Source organism: Meles meles, chromosome 3 (genome assembly GCF_922984935.1).
Source record: "Meles meles chromosome 3, mMelMel3.1 paternal haplotype, whole genome shotgun sequence".
NCBI lineage: Eukaryota > Metazoa > Chordata > Mammalia > Carnivora > Mustelidae > Meles > Meles meles.
Window position 1 is genome coordinate 50,521,763 of NC_060068.1, and position 18,801 is coordinate 50,540,563.

Below are 18,801 nucleotides of genomic sequence, written 5' to 3' on the forward strand. Positions count from 1 at the left end.
GGATTTAAAAGGATGTTTAACATCAGAGAAATACACTTCTGTCTTGTATGAGCCATTGCCATTTTTCTCTTTTATGTCAGTAAATTTAATTCTAATGTGATATGTTCTCTTACAGTCTTATTTTTATAGAGGTAAAATTTGTCTGTAGTGAAATGCATGACGGTTCATTGTACAATTCAATGAGTATTCTGGGTCTCTATTTCTGTTCACAACCATTCTAAAATTTAGTGGCTTAAACAATTTTTTAAAAATCTACTCTCATGGTCCTGTAGTTGATTATACACAGTTGGGTAACTTGTCATCTGTGATTTCAGTTGGATGTCAGCTGAGGCTCTAGTCATCCAAAGACTTGGCTGGGCTGGGTGTCCAAAATGGCTCACTAACATGGCTGGCAGTTGCTGCTTGCTGCCAGCTGGGGACCTGGCTGGGTACTTAGCTGGATCCATCAACTAGAGCTCTTATTCATGGCTTTCCATGTGATGTTGGCCTCCCATCATGGTGGCTAGACTCTGAGAGAACATCCTTAGGAGACCTAGAAGGAAGCAACAAAGCTTTTTTATAGTGTGGTTTCATTGTGTCACAGTTTTGCTTCTGTGCACCTGTCAGTCCAGCAAGTCACTAAGTTAGGCCCAGATTCATGGAGAAAGTAAATTTAGATTCCATCTCTTGAGAGGGAGTGACAAGACCACACTGCAGACAACATACAGTATAGGAGATATTGTTGTATCATTTTTAAAAAATGTGGTCTGCTACACTGAGTTTTGATACATATTTTTAGTCACTTTGGCACCTCCAGTATCTAACATTTCCATCTGTACCTTCCATTTAGTCTCCAGCCCCAAGTCTCATCCTCCTACAGACTATCGCCATGGAATAGCTTTGCCTGTTCTTAAACTTCATGTATTTGGAATCATATAGTATGTACTTTTGTGTTTGGTTCTTTCACTCAATGTATTTTTGGTGCATATAGCAGTAGTTTGGTTTTTATTACTGAGAAACAATTGCCTATTACCTATTACCTATTAAATATGGTTTTATATGCAATGTTTTTATTATCATTTGGTTCTAAGTGTTGTGAAATTCCATTGTTATTTCTTCCTTGATCCAGAGGTGACTCAGAATTTGGTGCTCTATTTCCCACTATATAGAGGGTTAATTTATCTTTTTGTTACAATTTTCTAACTTATTATGTTTTGATGCCAGGAAATATAATCTACTATGTAAATCACCTACTTTTTGTAATATAGTAAGACTTGCTTTCTAGACTAGAATGTGATCAATTTTTAGAAATTATATTGGGGTGCCTGGGTGGCTCAGTGGGTTAAGCCTCTGCCTTCAGCTCAGGTCATGGTCTCAGGGTCCTGGGATTGAGCCCCATATCAGGCTCTCTGCTCAGCGGGGAGCCTGCTTCCTTCCTCTCTCTCTGTCTGCCTCTCTGCTACCTGTGATCTCTGTCTGTCAAATGAATAAATAAAATCTTAAAAAAAAAAAAAAGAAATTATACTTGTGTGTTTGGAGAGAATGCATATTCTTTGATTGAATTCAGAATTTGATTTGGTTTGTTTAGTACATTATATTAATTATATTGTTTAAATCTTCTGTACCTTAGCTGATTTCCTATTTTATTGCCTGCTTGACTTACTAATTTATTTTCTTAGAGCCACATTATCTGTCTATGTCTTTCTTCACCTGTGTGCATATCAGTTCACAATAGCCTTTCAGTTCCCCCGTAGCTTAGTTCTGGGTTTTTCTCTGAAAATTTCTTGAATTTCAAATCTCTTATTCCTACAAGGTTGTTTTTATTTTTATTTATTTATTTTTAAAGATTTTATTACTTTGAGAGGAAGATAATGAACCAGTACCAGGAGGAAAAGAAACAGGCAGAGGGAAAAGCAGACTCCTCGCTGAGCAGGGAGCCTGATGTGGGCCCTGAGATCATGACCCCAGCCAAAGGCAGACTTAACCAACTCAATGAGCCACCCAGGTGCCCCTACAAAGTTGTTTTTAAAGACAGAGGCCAAAAGCTTGTGTTAATTAGTTATCTTTACTGGTATTGAATTCTGTATCACCTTTTTTGAACTGTTTATTCAGAAATCTTTTTTTAATTGGATGTAATCTTTTTTTGTATGTGCATATTCTTCTGAGATTTTTGTATATTTTTAAAGTAATATACTGCCCCCCCTTTCCCATATTTATACCTCTTTTTTCTTTCTCTCTTTTTTGTTTTTTGGCTAGGACTGCCTGTTAAACGTTGAATTAAGTCATAAGAATAAGGATATCCTTTGCATTATTTCTGGCTTTTCAGACAAAACTTCTAAAATTCTGTTGTTAATTTCATGTTTCTTTTAGTTTTTCTTAGATAGCTTTGATTAAATTAAGGAAAACTGATATCTCTACCTTGCAGACTTTTTCAAAAATTTGTTTTTATAATCATGAATGAAAACTGGATTTAACTGGATTAATCTTTAGTATATATAAAATATTTTCTACATTTGTCTTATGTCTTAAGTTCTTATCAATGTTACGATCTACGATAATATATTTTTATAATGGTAAATCATCCTTGCTTTTCTAGACTAAGTCTTCTCAGTTGTAATGAATTATTTTTTATTGACATTGCTAGATTTGGTTTCCTTGTGTTTTATTTAGAATTTTTGCAACTATGTTAATCGGTGAGGTTTCCCTATAAATTTATTTTCCCATGCTGATCCAAATCCTGTAACCTTGAGTAGTTTAGAAATTTATCTCTTTAGCATAAGATCTGCTAATATTGTTGAAATTCTAAAAAATCATTAAAAATAATAAAATTATGGAAAACTTTAGAAAGGTATTCTGGAGAGAAAGAATGAGCATAAGAATAAAAGAAAATGACAAGCTAATTTAAATAATTGTATTGTAGTTTTAAAAGCAGCTTTTGTTTAAGTGTTCTGTTTATTCTTTTGGTTTTCATAAAATATGACATCTGTTTTAGAGTTGATTAAATGGTTAGAATATAATATATATCATATCTTTTATTTATCTCTCTATATGATATTATATATGGTGGCCTCGTGAGTTCTAATTACTTACTGAGAAGAAATTAAGTCTATGTTAAGTGTGAATCAATACTCTAAAAAATGTTATTATATAAAACTTCAATCATGCAGTAAAGTTGGGAGATTAATAAATTAATCCCCATTCACTTTTAGCTCAGATTTAACAATTATTTAAGTTCACACATTGTGATGTATTTATTATATAGTATTTTTATGTCTAAAATGTTTATTACTTAATGCATTTGTATGATTAATTAGAAGAATATTATACAAAGAACAAATAGTAAGTAATGAGTATTACTCTTCACTTGGATAATAATGACCCATTCACAGGAAAAATTATTATTGTTATTATTATTTTAAACAATTGGGCTTTTTATTTTAATTTTTCATTATAGCTAATAGTATTTAAAAAATATATTCACTGTATTTATGAAGGTATCAATGAATTGTGTGTTAGTTTCCTGTGGTTGCTGTAACAAATTACCACAAACTTGGTGGCATGAAATTCATTTTCTCACAATTCTGGAAGCCGGAAGTCCAAAATCAGTTTCACGAGGCATAAATCACAGTGTTGGTAGAGCTGCACTTCCTCCAGATGCTCTGGGGGAAAAAATCTGTTCCTGCTTCATTCATCTTCTGTGGCTGCCAGCATTCCTTCATTTGTGGCCACATTGCCAGATACTATTACAATCCCTATTTATAGATGAGGAAACCGAGGTACCTGACAGTTAAGTAATTTGCACAGTGACCCAGATGTAATCTGTGCTGGTGAGAGAATTTAAAGCATGCTGTTGATCCCTGCACTTTCATGGTTCCCTGTTATACCATACAGAAGTGTGAGAAGGAGACCTCACAGAAGTAGGGAGATAAGCCAAGAGTGGAGTGTCATGATAAATGAAAAAAGAAGATGCATTATTTCTAGAAGGGATGGTAGGCAGAGTCAGTTACTTTAGTGCGATTAGGCAAGATCAGTACTGAAAAACTCTCATGAAATTGCTTACCTGGAAATGGTTGTCAACCTTGGGAAGATGATCTCAGTGCTGAGACAACAGAAACTAGATTCCAGATATTGGATGTTCTGCACTGGAATAAATTTAAGGGTAGATATAACTTAATATAAAAATTATATCTGATATAAGTAAAAGGTAAAAATCACACTTTTACACACCTCAGATAAATATGCTAGGTAAATCTGTGGAATTTATTTGAATTATTGGAAACTATCCCTGGAAAGTGGTAAAGAAAATGTGAGTTACTGTAGACCATCCTCTATGGTGGAGTGCTGTATAAATCAAGAAAATTAGAGCAAATGAAGAGGTTGGTCTAAGAAATAGTTGCTGTCAAAATAATGATTTTTTAAAAAAGATTTTATTTATTTATTTGACAGAGAGAGATCACAAGTAGGCAGAGAAGCAGGCAGAGAGAGCAGGGAGCGGGGTTTGTTGGGGGGAGCCGGCTCCCTGCTGAGCAGAGAGCCTGATTCGGGGCTTTATCCCAGGGCCCTGAGATCATGACCTGAGCCAGAAGTAGAGGCTTAACCCACTGAGCCACCCAGGTGCTGCCCCATGATTTTTTATTTTTTTTTAACCGTTCATTTTAGTATTCAAGGGAAGACTTTATTTAAAGAAGAGAGCAATCCAATCCTTAAGATCATTTTTATTCACTTAAGATTTTGTTTTCATTTCAATCTACAAATTCAGTCAGCACCATTTGTTTTGGGTACTATAGAGAGTATAAGGGTATTTCAATCTTAAAGACCTATTTAACTTTTAAAAAGCTCATTTTATTTTATTTTTATTTCTTTTCAGCATAACAGTGTTCATTATTTTTGCACCACACCCAGTGCTCCATGCAACACGTGCCCTCACTAATACCCACCACCTGGTTCTCCCAACCTCCCACCCCCCGCCCCTTCTAGACTCTCAGGTGGTTTTTCAGAGTCCATAGTCTCTCATAGTTCACCTCTCCATAAAAAAGCTCATTTTAAATTTACATGATGTTTTGCTAATTCAGGAAAAATGTCTATTTTTTGACAATGATCTAAAAGTGAAATAATCCAGTTTAATAAGTCCATTCTAATGTCTTTATATTTAATGATTGTGATTTCTCAGCAGAATAAAAGATATGTGTCTTGTATGTGATAGCAGAAAAATAAAATTTCTTGTCATTTTACTTTTCTTGTTTTCAGATGGTGTTACTGAAGAGCTTGATATATGTCTTTCTCTGTCCTTTTAATACAGTTCACCAGTCAATATCCCTGCATATAACTGTCCTGAGAAGGAATAAAATAATACAAATGATTACCCTAGTAGGTTTCAATAAATGGTGCAACAAAACTTTTTATCAGATAGTGTGTTAGAACCTTGATGTGTTGGCTCCACTAATGACTAGTATATGTGACTCCAGCTATAGTAAAATAATGCAAAAAAAGCCCTACTGTACACCCATCAATAATAATAATAATAATAATTCCTTGTTGATAGCTTCAGGGTTTGGATTCTACTGAGAAACTGATTCTATGAAAAATCCACAGATATACCTTGCATATTTATCTGAAGTGGGCAATTAAAAAAAATTTTAAAAACTTTAAGTAGGCTCCATACCTAGTGTGTAGCCCAATGATGGACTTGAACTCATGACCCTAAGGTCAAGAATCAGGCACTTAACAAACTGAGCCATCCAGGCAGTCCTTAATGAAGAATATTCTTATGAAAAAACCAAAAATTTTGTTAAAGTTGATAACATTTTTAGATTCTCTATTTTGAAGTATCTTTGGAGAATGGGGTGTCATTTTAAACCTTGTTTTCTTTGTTTATTTACCCCACTGAGGATTTAATTCTAACATCTCAATGGGAAACATTTTTGAGGACATTCATTTTCTCTTTTGAGAAGCTTGAGATTATTTGGTTGTTGTTTCTTTTTTTTTTTTTCTCATTTTATTTATTTTTTCAGCGTAACAGTATTCATTCTTTTTGCACAACACCCAGTGCTCCATGCAAAACGTGCCCTCCCCATTACCCACCACCTGTTCCCCCAACCTCCCACCCCTGACCCTTCAAAACCCTCAGGTTGCCCCAACCTCCCACCCCTGACCCTTCAAAACCCTCAGGTTGTTTTTCAGAGTCCATAGTCTCTTATGGTTCGCTTCCCCTCCCCAATGTCCATAGCCCGCTCCCCCTCCCCCAATCCCACCTCCCCGCAGCAACCCCCAGTTTGTTTTGTGAGATTAAGAGTCATTTATGGTTTGTCTCCCTCCCAATCCCATCTTGTTTCATTTATTCTTCTCCTATCTCCTACCCCCCCATGTTGCTTCTCCATGTCCTCATATCAGGGAGATCATATGATAGTTGTCTTTCTCCGATTGACTTATTTCACTAAGCATGATACGCTCTAGTTCCATCCACGTCGTCGCAAATGGCAAGATTTCATTTCTTTTGATGGCTGCATAGTATTCCATTGTGTATATATACCACATCTTCTTTATCCATTCATCTGTTGATGGACATCTAGGTTCTTTCCATAGTCTGGCTATTGTAGACATTGCTGCTATAAACATTCGGGTACACGTGCCCCTTCGGATCACTATGTTTGTATCTTTAGGGTAAATACCCAGTAGTGCAATTGCTGGGTCATAGGGTAGTTCTATTTTCAACATTTTGAGGAACCTCCATGCTGTTTTCCAGAGTGGTTGCACCAGCTTGCATTCCCACCAACAGTGGAGGAGGGTTCCCCTTTCTCCACATCCTCTCCAGCATCTGTCATTTCCTGACTTGTTCATTTTAGCCATTCTGACTGGTGTGAGGTGATATCTCATTGTGGTTTTGATTTGTATTTCCCTGATGGCGAGTGACGTGGAGCATTTTTTCATGTGTCTGTTGGCCATCTGGATGTCTTCTTTGCAGAAATGTCTGTTCATGTCCTCTGCCCATTTCTTGATTGGATTGTTTGTTCTTTGGGTGTTGAGTTTGCTAAGTTCCTTATAGATTTTGGATACTAGCCCTTTATCTGATATGTCGTTTGCAAATATCTTCTCCCATTCTGTCAGTTGTCTTTTGGTTTTGTTAACTGTTTCCTTTGCTGTGCAAAAGCTTTTGATCTTGATGAAATCCCAACAGTTCATTTTTGCCCTTGCTTCCCTTGCCTTTGCCGTTGTTCCTAGGAAGATGTTGCTACGGCTGAGGTCGAAGAGGTTGCTGCCTGCATTCTCCTCAAGGATTTTGATGGATTCCTTTCTCACATTGAGGTCCTTCATCCATTTGGAGTCTATTTTTGTGTGTGGTGTAAGGAAGTGGTCCAATTTCATTTTTCTGCATGTGGCTGTCCAATTTTCCCAGCACCATTTATTGAAGAGGCTGTCTTTTTTCCATTGGACATTCTTTCCTGCTTTGTCGAAGATTAGTTGACCATAGAGTTGAGGGTCGATTTCTGGGCTCTCTATTCTGTTCCACTGATCTATGTGTCTGTTTTTGTGCCAGTACCATGCTGTCTTGATGATGACGGCTTTGTAATAGAGCTTGAAGTCCGGAATTGTAATGCCACCAACTTTGGCTTTGTTCTTCAATATTCCTTTGGCTATTCGAGGTCTTTTCTGGTTCCATATAAATTTTAGGATTATTTGTTCCATTTCTTTGAAAAAAATGGATGGTATTTTGATAGGGATTGCATTAAATGTGTAGATTGCTTTAGGTAGCATAGACATTTTCACAATATTTATTCTTCCAATCCAGGAGCATGGAACATTTTTCCATTTTTTTGTGTCTTCCTCAATTTCTTTCATGAGTACTTTATAATTTTCTGTGTATAGATTCTTAGTCTCTTTGGTTAGGTTTATTCCTAGGTATCTTATAGTTTTGGGTACAATTGTAAATGGGATTGACTCCTTAATTTCTCTTTCTTCAGTCTTGTTGTTGGTGTACAGAAATGCAACTGATTTCTGTGCATTGATTTTATATCCTGACACTTTACTGAATTCCTGAACAAGTTCTAGCAGTTTTGGAGTGGAGTCTTTTGGGTTTTCCACATATAGTATCATATCATCTGCGAAGAGTGATAGTTTGACTTCTTCTTTACCAATTTGGATGCCTTTAATTTCTTTTTGTTGTCTGATTGCTGAGGCTAGGACTTCTAGTACTATGTTGAATAGCAGTGGTGATAATGGACATCCCTGCCGTGTTCCTGACCTTAACGGAAAAGCTTTCAGTTTTTCTCCATTGAGAATGATATTTGCGGTGGGTTTTTCATAGATGGCTTTGATAATATTGAGGTATGTGCCCTCTATCCCCACACTTTGAAGAGTTTTGATCAGGAAGGGATGCTGTACTTTGTCAAATGCTTTTTCAGCATCTATTGAGAGTATCATATGGTTCTTGTTCTTTCTTTTATTAATGTGTTCTATCACATTGATTGATTTGCGGATGTTGAACCAACCCTGCAGCCCTGGAATAAATCCCACTTGATCGTGGTGAATAATCCTTTTAATGTACTGTTGAATCCTATTGGCTAGTATTTTGGCGAGAATTTTTGCGTCTGTGTTCATCAAGGATATTGGTCTGTAGTTCTCTTTTTTGGTGGGATCCTTGTCTGGTTTTGGGATCAAGGTGATGCTGGCCTCATAAAATGAGTTTGGAAGTTTTCCTTCCATTTCTATTTTTTGGAACAGTTTCAGGAGAATAGGAATGAGTTCTTCTTTAAATGTTTGGTAGAATTCCCCTGGGAAGCCGTCTGGCCCTGGGCTTTTGTTTGTTTGGAGATTTTGGATGACTGTTTCAATCTCCTTACTGGTTATGGGCCTGTTCAGGTTTTCTATTTCTTCCTGGTTCGGTTGTGGTAGTTTATATGTCTCTAGGAATGCATCCATTTCTTCCAGATTGTCCAATTTGTTGGCGTAAAGTTGCTCATAGTATGTTCTTATAATTGTCTGTATTTCTTTGGTGTTAGTTGTGATCTCTCCTCTTTCATTCATGATTTTATTGATTTGGGTCCTTTCTCTTTTCTTTTTGATGAGTCTGGCCAGGGGTTTATCAATCTTATTGATTCTTTCAAAGAACCAGCTCCTAGTTTCATTGATTTTTTCTATTGTTTTTTTGGTTTCTATTTCATTGATTTCTGCTCTGATCTTTATGATTTCTCTTCTCCTGCTGGGTTTAGGGTTTCTTTCTTGTTCTTTCTCCAGCTCCTTTACATGTAGGGTTAGGTTGTGTACTTGAGACCTTTCTTGTTTCTTGAGAAAGGCTTGTACCGCTATATATTTTCCTCTCAGGACTGCCTTTGCTGTGTCCCACAGATTTTGAACTGTTGTGTTTTCATTATCATTTGTTTCCATGAATTTTTTCAATTCTTCTTTAATTTCCTGGTTAACCCATTCATTCTTTAGAAGGATGCTGTTTAGTCTCCATGTATTTGGGTTCTTTCCAGCTTTCCTCTTGTGATTGAGTTCTAGCTTCAGAGCCTTGTGGTCTGAAAATATGCAGGGAATGATCCTAATCTTTTGATACCGGTTGAGACCTGATTTGTGACCCAGGATGTGATCTATTCTGGAGAAGGTTCCATGTGCACTAGAGAAGAATGTGTATTCTGTTGCTTTGGGATGAAATGTTCTGAATATATCTGTGATGTCCATCTGGTCCAGTGTGTCATTTAAGGCCTTTATTTCCTTGTTGATCTTTTGCTTGGATGATCTGTCCATTTCAGTGAGGGGAGTGTTCAAGTCCCCTACTATTATTGTATTATTATTGATGTGTTTCTTTGATTTTGTTATTAATTGGTTGATATAGTTGGCTGCTCCCACGTTAGGGGCATAGATATTTAAAATGGTTAGATCTTCTTGTTGGACAGACCCTTTGAGTAGGATATAGTGTCCTTCCTCATCTCTTATTATAGTCTTTGGCTTAAAATCTAATTGATCTGATACAAGGATTGCCACTCCAGCTTTCTTCTGATGCCCATTAGCATGGTAAATTGTTTTCCACCCCCTCACTTTCAATATGGAGGTGTCTTCGCGTCTAAAATGAGTTTCTTGTAGGCAACATACTGATGGGTTTTGTTTTTTTATCCATTCTGATACCCTGTGTCTTTTGATTGGGGCATTTAGCCCATTAACATTCAGGGTAACTATTGAGAGATATGAATTTAGTGCCATTATTAGCCTGTAAGGTGACTGTTACTGTATATTGTCTCTGTACCTTTCTGATCTACTACTTTTAGGCTCTCTCTTTGCTTAGAGGACCCCTTTCAATATTTCCTGGAGAGCTGGTTTGGTGTTTGCAAATTCTTTCAGTTTTTGTTTGTCCTGGAAGCTTTTTATCTCTCCTTCTATTTTCAATGATAGCCTAGCTGGATAGAGTATTCTTGGCTGCATGTTTTTCTCGTTGAGTGCTCTGAATATATCATGCCAGCTCTTTCTGGCCTGCCAGGTCTCTGTGGATAAGTCTGCCGCCAATCTAATATTTTTACCATTGTATGTTACAGACTTCTTTTCTCGGGCTGCTTTCAGGATTTTCTCTTTGTCACTTTTACTCTTAGTCAAAAGCAATCCTAACTAATAAAATACATTGGCGAGTCATACTATCTTCTATTCAAATAGTATTTGAATAATAAAATATTGTTGGTTAAGCAATGTCACTATTACTTTCAAGATTGATACTCCCAAGATAAAGCAGAAATAGAGAGGAAGCATGTAAAAACTTCTGCGGCAGTTTTGAGTTTTTCCACCCATCCAATCTGGGGGAGTCTCATCAACAGGGTATTGTGGAACTTGCGTGTTGAGCAGATGGTGCAAATACTTACCACTAGTACCAGCAGATGTGCAGGATCTTTGGAAAATAGCTTCAATGATTAGTTCAAACACTTAATCTCTAACTTCTTGAAATATCAAAAAATATGGCTGACTGTAGTCAGTCCTATAAAATATATCACTAAATGGCTAAGAGCTCTAGGTCAGTATGCTTAACACATGCACACAAAGACCAGTTTGCTTTCCATTCAATTTCCCTTCAATTATTTTTCTTCCTAGGTTGCCTATATTTTCCCCTTTCTATTCATTTGGAATTCATTTTTTAAAAGTAATTTATCTTACAGTATGTCTGACTCAAATTTGTATTTCTAATCTCTGTATCTGGAATATGTGATGTTTTATGAATGGTGGGTTTCTTTTTTGTCTTTTGAAAACTTTGTCTTAGTGTAATTAAATATATTATCTTCATAATTTTGTATGACTCACAATAAATACTTGTCAAACATAATAGCAACCATAAATGTGCAACATTTGTTACCATATTTATCAAATTAACTCTTTTGAATATCCCTATGTCTTTATTATTATTGTTTGGTGCTTATGTGTGCTTTATCTCCATCATTAATAATTGTTTGTAATTGTTTTCCTGGGTTCCTTTTAAGGAAGAAATATCTGATGTGAATCCAATATGATATTGTTCACTGTTAAAAAATTAAACTCCTGAATATATTAGTCCTGTTTGGGAAAAACTTATATTGTATATTAAAATTAAGGTCACTCTAAGTGACATCCCTATATATAACCCAGTATAGCTACTGACTTAAAAATACATTTACCTTATATTCAAATGGATGTAGATTATTAGAAGCAGACCTTGCTATAACCAATAGCAATAGATAATAATGTTTTGTGTTTATAATCCATTTTGTACTGGATATTTTCCCATTGGCCTTCCAGATCCATTGTCTGTCCTTTTCCACTCTGCCTTATACCTTCTCTGGCTTCTAGTTTGGCTTAGCTAATGGGAAGTGCAGGCAGGTGATTGGAGTGAAGGGCAGAAGGGTGAGATCAAAATTCCTGTCTCTAGTCTCCCTCTTAGCAGGCAACCTCAGATGGGCTGTATGTCTAGACCAAAGGCCAAAGTTTGTTTGTTTGGTTTGTTTGTTTTTAAATCAAACACCACTTTCCTACAGCTATTCTTTCTAGCTCCTTTTTTCCCTCAGTTCCAAGAGTGGTGGTTTTACCCGCTTCTTCCAGACTCTTGAGAATGGCACCATCTCAGATATTTATTTCATTGTATTTGTTTGTTTGTTTGAATAACTGCCCATCTCTTTGGAGTCCCTTTATTTAGTTACTCCATTTGAGTGTGTTTTTTGCTTCCTGTTAGAACCTTAATTAATCGATTTTAACAATTACCTAGCTTAAAAACTAAGTGCAAAATAATTCAATGTAAATCTGACTACATATTTCAATACTTCATTTTGCTATTTAAACACTGTACTAAACAGAAATAGTTTCTTTTAGTTTTGGTCTTATACTCATAAAATGAATTCAGAAATACTTCAAAAGGAAAATAAAACTGGATATGAGGACAAGCTGAGAAAGCATAATCTAACTGGTTAAAAGACAGAAGACAAAAAAAAATTTACAAGTAATTTTAGAGGGCAGGAAACATAGTAATCTAATAATGATCACAAGCCCCTACATAAAGCTTCTTATATACCAAGCTCTGTTCTAACCAATCTACGTATATTGACCTATTTCTTACAGCAACTCTGTAGGGAGGTACTATTCCCATTATACAAGTGGGGAAACGGAGGCATAAGCAGTTAAGTAAATCAATTTGATTGTATCCTCTTAACTACTATGCCATATTGTTCTTCCAATGGTTCTGCTGATACAATAGCTAAAGTATAGTAAAGGCTATATTAAAGGATACGTTTTTAATAGTAACGTAATAGAAAGAATGTGGGTTTTCAATTCAAAGTTGGGTTTGACTCCTGGGTCTGACATTTTAAATTTAAATTCTTCCTTACTATAATTTCTTTCCTAAGTCTGATTTACCTTCTTGGCACCCTTTTCCCCACAAATCATGAATTTGCTTGTAATGTATTCTTTAGTACTATAAGTGCATTTGTACTCTAACATAAAATTTAATATTTTTCTTTAGGTTTATGATCTGTGAGTATGTCTGTTAACAAGTCACCCATGATTAATAAATTAGGAGTGATATCTTCTTCTTATCATGAAAAATTCTTGAAGTCTAAAATTCAAAATTTAAGGAAAAGAAGGAAAAATAAATCAAAGTAAGTTTGAAAGAATTTTCATGTTAATAAACTTGCAGATCAATGTGCATTATAGAATTTAGAAAGCACAGAATATTATGAACAATTTCTTTAAAATCAAATAGAGCTCTAAAATATGTATTTCTATGTATTTACTATTTTTAAATAAATAGATTCATAATTTTGAATGATCATATATTTCTGAAATTTTGAATTCTCCACTTTCTGTTTAACATAAACATTGTCCTATAATTATATATGTCTATTAAGCTGCCATAGTAATCTATGAAATGCATAAGAGAAAGTGTTTAATAACTACCGTCTTATGAAACACTTTAGTTATTTCTGTGTCCTTTGCTATTTCAAATTAAGCCAAAATAGAATGTCATTCTGCATTTCAAATTATTTTCTTGGGATAAAGTTTCTAAACTGAAGTTATCAGATCAAAGCTTATTGATAATTTAAAAATTGTGATTTTAAGAAATTTTTGAAAACTTAAAAATGAAAAGAATTATAGACTATGTAAGAAAACTTGCATAGTGACTTTTGGTTACATTTGTTTCAAATATTTTTCTTAATAAAAACTAGATCAACAGATAAAAGTGAACCTCTTTGACCACCTGCCCTCCCAACTAAAATCATAGTGTTATATATCATTTCACTTCATTTTTCTATTTTAATATGAATGAATATAAAATTGCATTTTCCATGTAAATAAATATAATTATACCTAACTCATTTATCTGTGATTTGATTTTTTAAAAGTCAGTGTTATGTTTTTAATTCAATCCATACCAGTAATTATGTTTTATTATTGATAATTATTTCTTTATTCATTTTAGTGGCTGTGTGGTTTTACATATAATGCATACTTCTTATTTTATTTGTTTTCCAGTTTTTTGCCAATGAATCAGTGCTATAGTAAAAATCATTATTTATTTCTCTTTGTGTATCTGGGTAAGTGCTGCTTTGGAGTAGGACTTTTTTTATTCCTCACTTTTTGAATTTTCCTTAATGCTCTTGCTGTCTAGAGTATCTCAATCAATTTACATTGTCTCCAACAGTATATGAAATTATCCCTCCTGCATCTTTGCCATCGCCTGATATTGTCAGACTTCTTCTGTTCGTCATTGGTATAGGCCACATGTGGGACTTGCCTGATAACTTTTTAAAATCTCTGATAACTAATGAGACTCCGCATCTTTTAATATTTGTTACCATTAGAATTACTTTTATCTGTTTATTTCCCAATTTATTTTTTAGGTGTTTTTTTCTTACTGATATTTGATATTCTTAAATATTTGTTATGAATTCTTTCAGTCCTTGGCTTGTTAACTTTGTTTTTGTGATGCGTTTCATCATATAGATGTCCTGGAAATTAATATAGTCATTATGATTTTAAGAGTAGTTATATACTTTACATTGCTGATTTTGTTCATTCACTCCATTAGCCCATTTCATTAACATACTGTGAACTATCCATTCATTCTTCTGTTGTTGACCACTTCAATTATTTCCTGTTTTGGGTTATTATGAACAATGTTTCCATGAACAATCTTGTACAAGCATCCTAGCACATATCCTAAGGTATATACCTGGGAATGGAATTGTTGGATTATGGGATATACGCCATTTAGTGAACAGAACTTATTCTCAGTCTTTTTTTTTTTTTTTTAAAGATTTTATTTATTTATTTGACAGACAGAGATCACAAGTAGGCAGAGAGGCAGGCAGAGGGAGAGAGAGAAGCAGGCTCCCCACTGAGCAGAGAGCCCGATGCGGGGCTCGATCCCAGAACCCTGAGATCATGACCTGAGCTGAAGGCAGAGGCTTTAACCCACTGAGCCACCCAGGTGCCCCATATTCTCAGTCTTTTATGATCAGTGATTTTTGTATTTTGGTTAAGAAATCTGTCTCCACCTCAATATGTAGATATTCTTATACATTATTTTCTAAAAAACCTTACTGTTTTGCCTTTCACGTAATACATGTAGAAACGATTCGTGTTAATGGTGTTACCTACAGGTCTAATTTTCCTTTTTTATTTAAATACCTAGTTGATTAACACCATGTTTTGAAAAGAACATCCTTTTCCAGTATGTTGCTAGTACAACTATTGCATAAAGTATCCGCATATAATGGGTGTTTTAGCTTCTCTATTCTGTTTCATTGGCCCATTTGTCCCTATACCAGTGCCGCGCTGCCTTAATTATCATCATTTTAATAATAACAATAGTTAACATGACTGATTTTCCAAGTATGTTCTTCTTCATTAATATAATTTTTAGAGTCAGCTTGTCATATTTTTTAAAAAAAACTTGTTGGGATTGGTTATTGGATTTTTCTGAGTCTATAGATAAGTTTGAGGATAATGGCATCTTTTATTATAATAAGGATTCCAGTTTATGAATAAGATATAAGTTCCATTTATTTAGTTGTGAAATTTTCTCAGTGAAGTTTTAATGTTTCTTTCTTAGGGGGACTGTGCATCTTTTAAGATGTTAACTTTTATTCCCCTGTATTTGGTATTTTGTATACAATTATATGTTTTACACATATATTTTTAAATAGATTTTTTTTATGTTTCCAGAAGAGAGAAATACAATTGATTTTTACACATGGATTTTTCATGCAATTATATTGCTAAATTCTATTACCTATTCTATGCATGCTTATCTCAATCTTTATTAAAAAAGAATAAACATTTCATGATTAAGTATAATTAGGGTCCTCAAACCTTATCTAACAATTTAATTCTAATTTGTGGTTTTTAAATTTCCACTAGACTTCATTACTAATTTAAGTAGTTAATGTTCCTTTATATTTTATTTATTGTTAATCACTTTACTTGCTTTGCCTTCCTTTTTGCTTCTTAGGCCTTGTTTTTCTTTTGCCAGATATATAACTTCTACAATTTTAGAATTTTTTGCTGAGAAAAATCAGTCTGAATATACTTTTATTTTATTCTTATTCTTGAAGGAAATTTAAAACTGAATCTAGAATTATCTTTGGTCTGTTATCACTTTTTTTTTTTTTTAATTTATTTGACAGAGAGAGATAACAAGTAGATAGAGAGGCAGGCAGAGAGAGAGAGAGAGAGGGAAGCAGGCTCCCTGCTGAGCAGAGAGCCCGATGTGGGACTCGATCCCAGGACCCCGAGATCATGACCTGAGCCGAAGGCAGCGGCTTAACCCACTGAGCCACCCAGGCGCCCCTGGTCTGTTATCACTTTTATTCCCTTTCTTTTCCCTCCTCAGCAGACTGATGTCATTCCACTCATGGTTTCCATTATTGCTGTTGAGACGTTAGGTGAAATTTTGATGCTATTTCTTTAATATTAATTTGTGTCAAAAAGAAAAAAAAAATATTAATTTGTGTCCTCCTACCTTGGGTGATTTCAAAAATTTCTTATTGTCTTGCATTTTCTGCAGTTTTACTATGATGTGTCAGTATGTAATTTTAAAAAATTATTTGCGTGGATCTCTCAAACCTTTTAAATCTGAGGACTGTGTCATGATTCCTAAAAGTTACCAGATATTGTTTCTTCAGAAATCACCTTGACAACTCATTTTCTCTCCTTCTGAGAGTTTTGACTAAATGTGTATGAGATCATCTCATTATATATTTGAACTTCTACTCTTTCATCTCCATTTTCCTTTTTTTTTTTGTCTCTTTTTACTGTACTTTGAATAGTTTATTCTGATATGTGATATTTTCCTTGTGACTACTTCTCATTACCCAATTTACCCACTGAGTTTTAAATCTGCCTGGAGTGTAAATCTGCATTAAGACTGATCTCAGCAACACACACAAATACATGCACATGTTTTTCCATTCTCTTTACTTTTCCGCTGAGCACCATAGCAGCCTTCTCTACAACTCTCTGGGGTTGGGAAGAAGGGACTGGGGTTAGTTCTGATTGCTTTTACCTTAGGCATTTAGTTAGGCAATGTGGAGGGAGTCCAAGTTTCCTGCACCTTGAAAATCCTGGCTTTTGCTTACTGTGTGGTCACTTAGAAAACACACTTGGTCTTGTCTCCATTGCCCCTTGTACCAAGGGAAACCAGATTCTGTTTCTGCACCAGCTGTTTGAGATGAAGCAGATACCTGTCTTGAATGAAGGAACATAACCTTTATTTTTCTTTGTAGGTGTCACATGAATTGTCATATGCCTCATACTGTATTTGCTTCACGTATTCTTCCTTAAAACATGCGTTTTTGCAGGCCTAGTGTGGATTCCGTTAGAGACACAGTTAGGGCTCCCTGTAAATCCTTCAGATGAGGTACTGAAGTCTCTTCCAGACCAAAGAGAAATCACACAATTTTACAATGGATTACTTGGTTCAGAGTATGCTATTTTGTTACGATTTTCTTCTTAACTAAGTTTATTTTATTGTGTGTAGTCTGTTGCTTTTTCTACTTCATCTCAGAGGTGGAGAAGACTAGAAGGTTTTGAAGACTTACATCAAATACGTACATTTATTTTAGCTGACTGGAAAGAATAAAAGGGAATGTAAGTCTTACATTAGGAAGATTTAGTCAAGCTATTAGATTATTTTACATCTTTCTCACAGAAGCTGCTATTTTTTTTTTTTATATTTGGGAGGCTCTAGTCCTCAAAGTTTCCTAAAATGTTAATAAACCTGAAATTTTTCCTTTTTATTAATGTTTTTGACACTTTTGTAGTTAGAAAATGTGCTCTGCAAATACATGCTCTAAATATTTTTAAATGCTCTATATGTACATATCTATATAATGTTACTGATTTTGATAAACATACATTTATAATACAATATAGCATTGTAGTATGGGCTATAAATGTATGTTGTCAGCAGCAAGAAGAAACTTTTCTAGACTTACATTTATATTCTGGTCATTTGTTTATTTTATGTATAGTATGTTTTTCATTTATCTGAATTATTATAAGCCTTTAGTGAAATTCTAAATGGTTAAGACCTTGTAATTAGGTCTGTTAATTTTAGCCTGAGACTTCTATATTGTCACATTTGGGGATGGCTACAGATGATTTAGCCAAAAATATGGTGACTTAGGATCTGGGTGGCCATAAAGAGCACGAACACATGCTATTAAATGTAGCTTCTTTTAGAATGTATTACCCCAAATGAGAGATCAGTATCTACTGATGAGAATATATGTACAAAGTATGTAGAGTCTTGCAAAATCATAGAAATCATAGTCTTCTTATGCTGGGGCTTATACCACTGTCTTAGCCCAAGTCCCTAGAAGGCAGAATATGAGAAGAGGATTAAAATTCTAATAATTTATTTCGGTTCAAATAAATGCAAAGTCAGTGTACTAAAGATTAAAAATAAAAGGAAAACGAGGCAGGAAACCTTGATGCGTTACTACCTGGAGCACTAAATCACAACTTGGCAAAATGAAATATAGCAGACAGGTCCATACTGGGTATAATGGGACTCCTTAAGACATGGTTTCAAGAAGAAGCCACATCTCATAGTAGTCCATGGAATGGAGAAATGAGAAGGGTCATTCATCTCATCTGTTGCTTTTTGTCTAGCATTTTCCTTGGTCAAGAATCATTACATAGGTGCTAACTCATCCATACTTCCAGTTTGTGTCATCCAGCACATGGCTACTCCAAATGTAGAAGAGGAGGGACAGCTCACTCTTTGGGCCATGAAGATCAAGCAGGGAGGAATCAAGTGAATCTGAAACTGTACAATATTTATGGCCTGTATTTATAACTGTACAATATTTATATATA

At 34.8% G+C, this 18,801-nt stretch overlaps 1 protein-coding gene across 1 annotated transcript in view; it reads left to right on the plus strand.

Annotated features, from left to right (window-relative positions):
* Positions 1-384: 384 nt before the first annotated feature.
* Positions 385-18,801, plus strand: part of TMEM232 (transmembrane protein 232) — a 278,358-nt gene continuing 259,941 nt past the window's right edge. Inside the window, exons 1-2 of the mRNA XM_046001143.1 lie at positions 385-428; positions 12,957-13,076. Coding sequence (XP_045857099.1) covers positions 385-428; positions 12,957-13,076 — 164 coding nt within the window. The remainder of the gene's footprint in view (positions 429-12,956; positions 13,077-18,801) is intronic.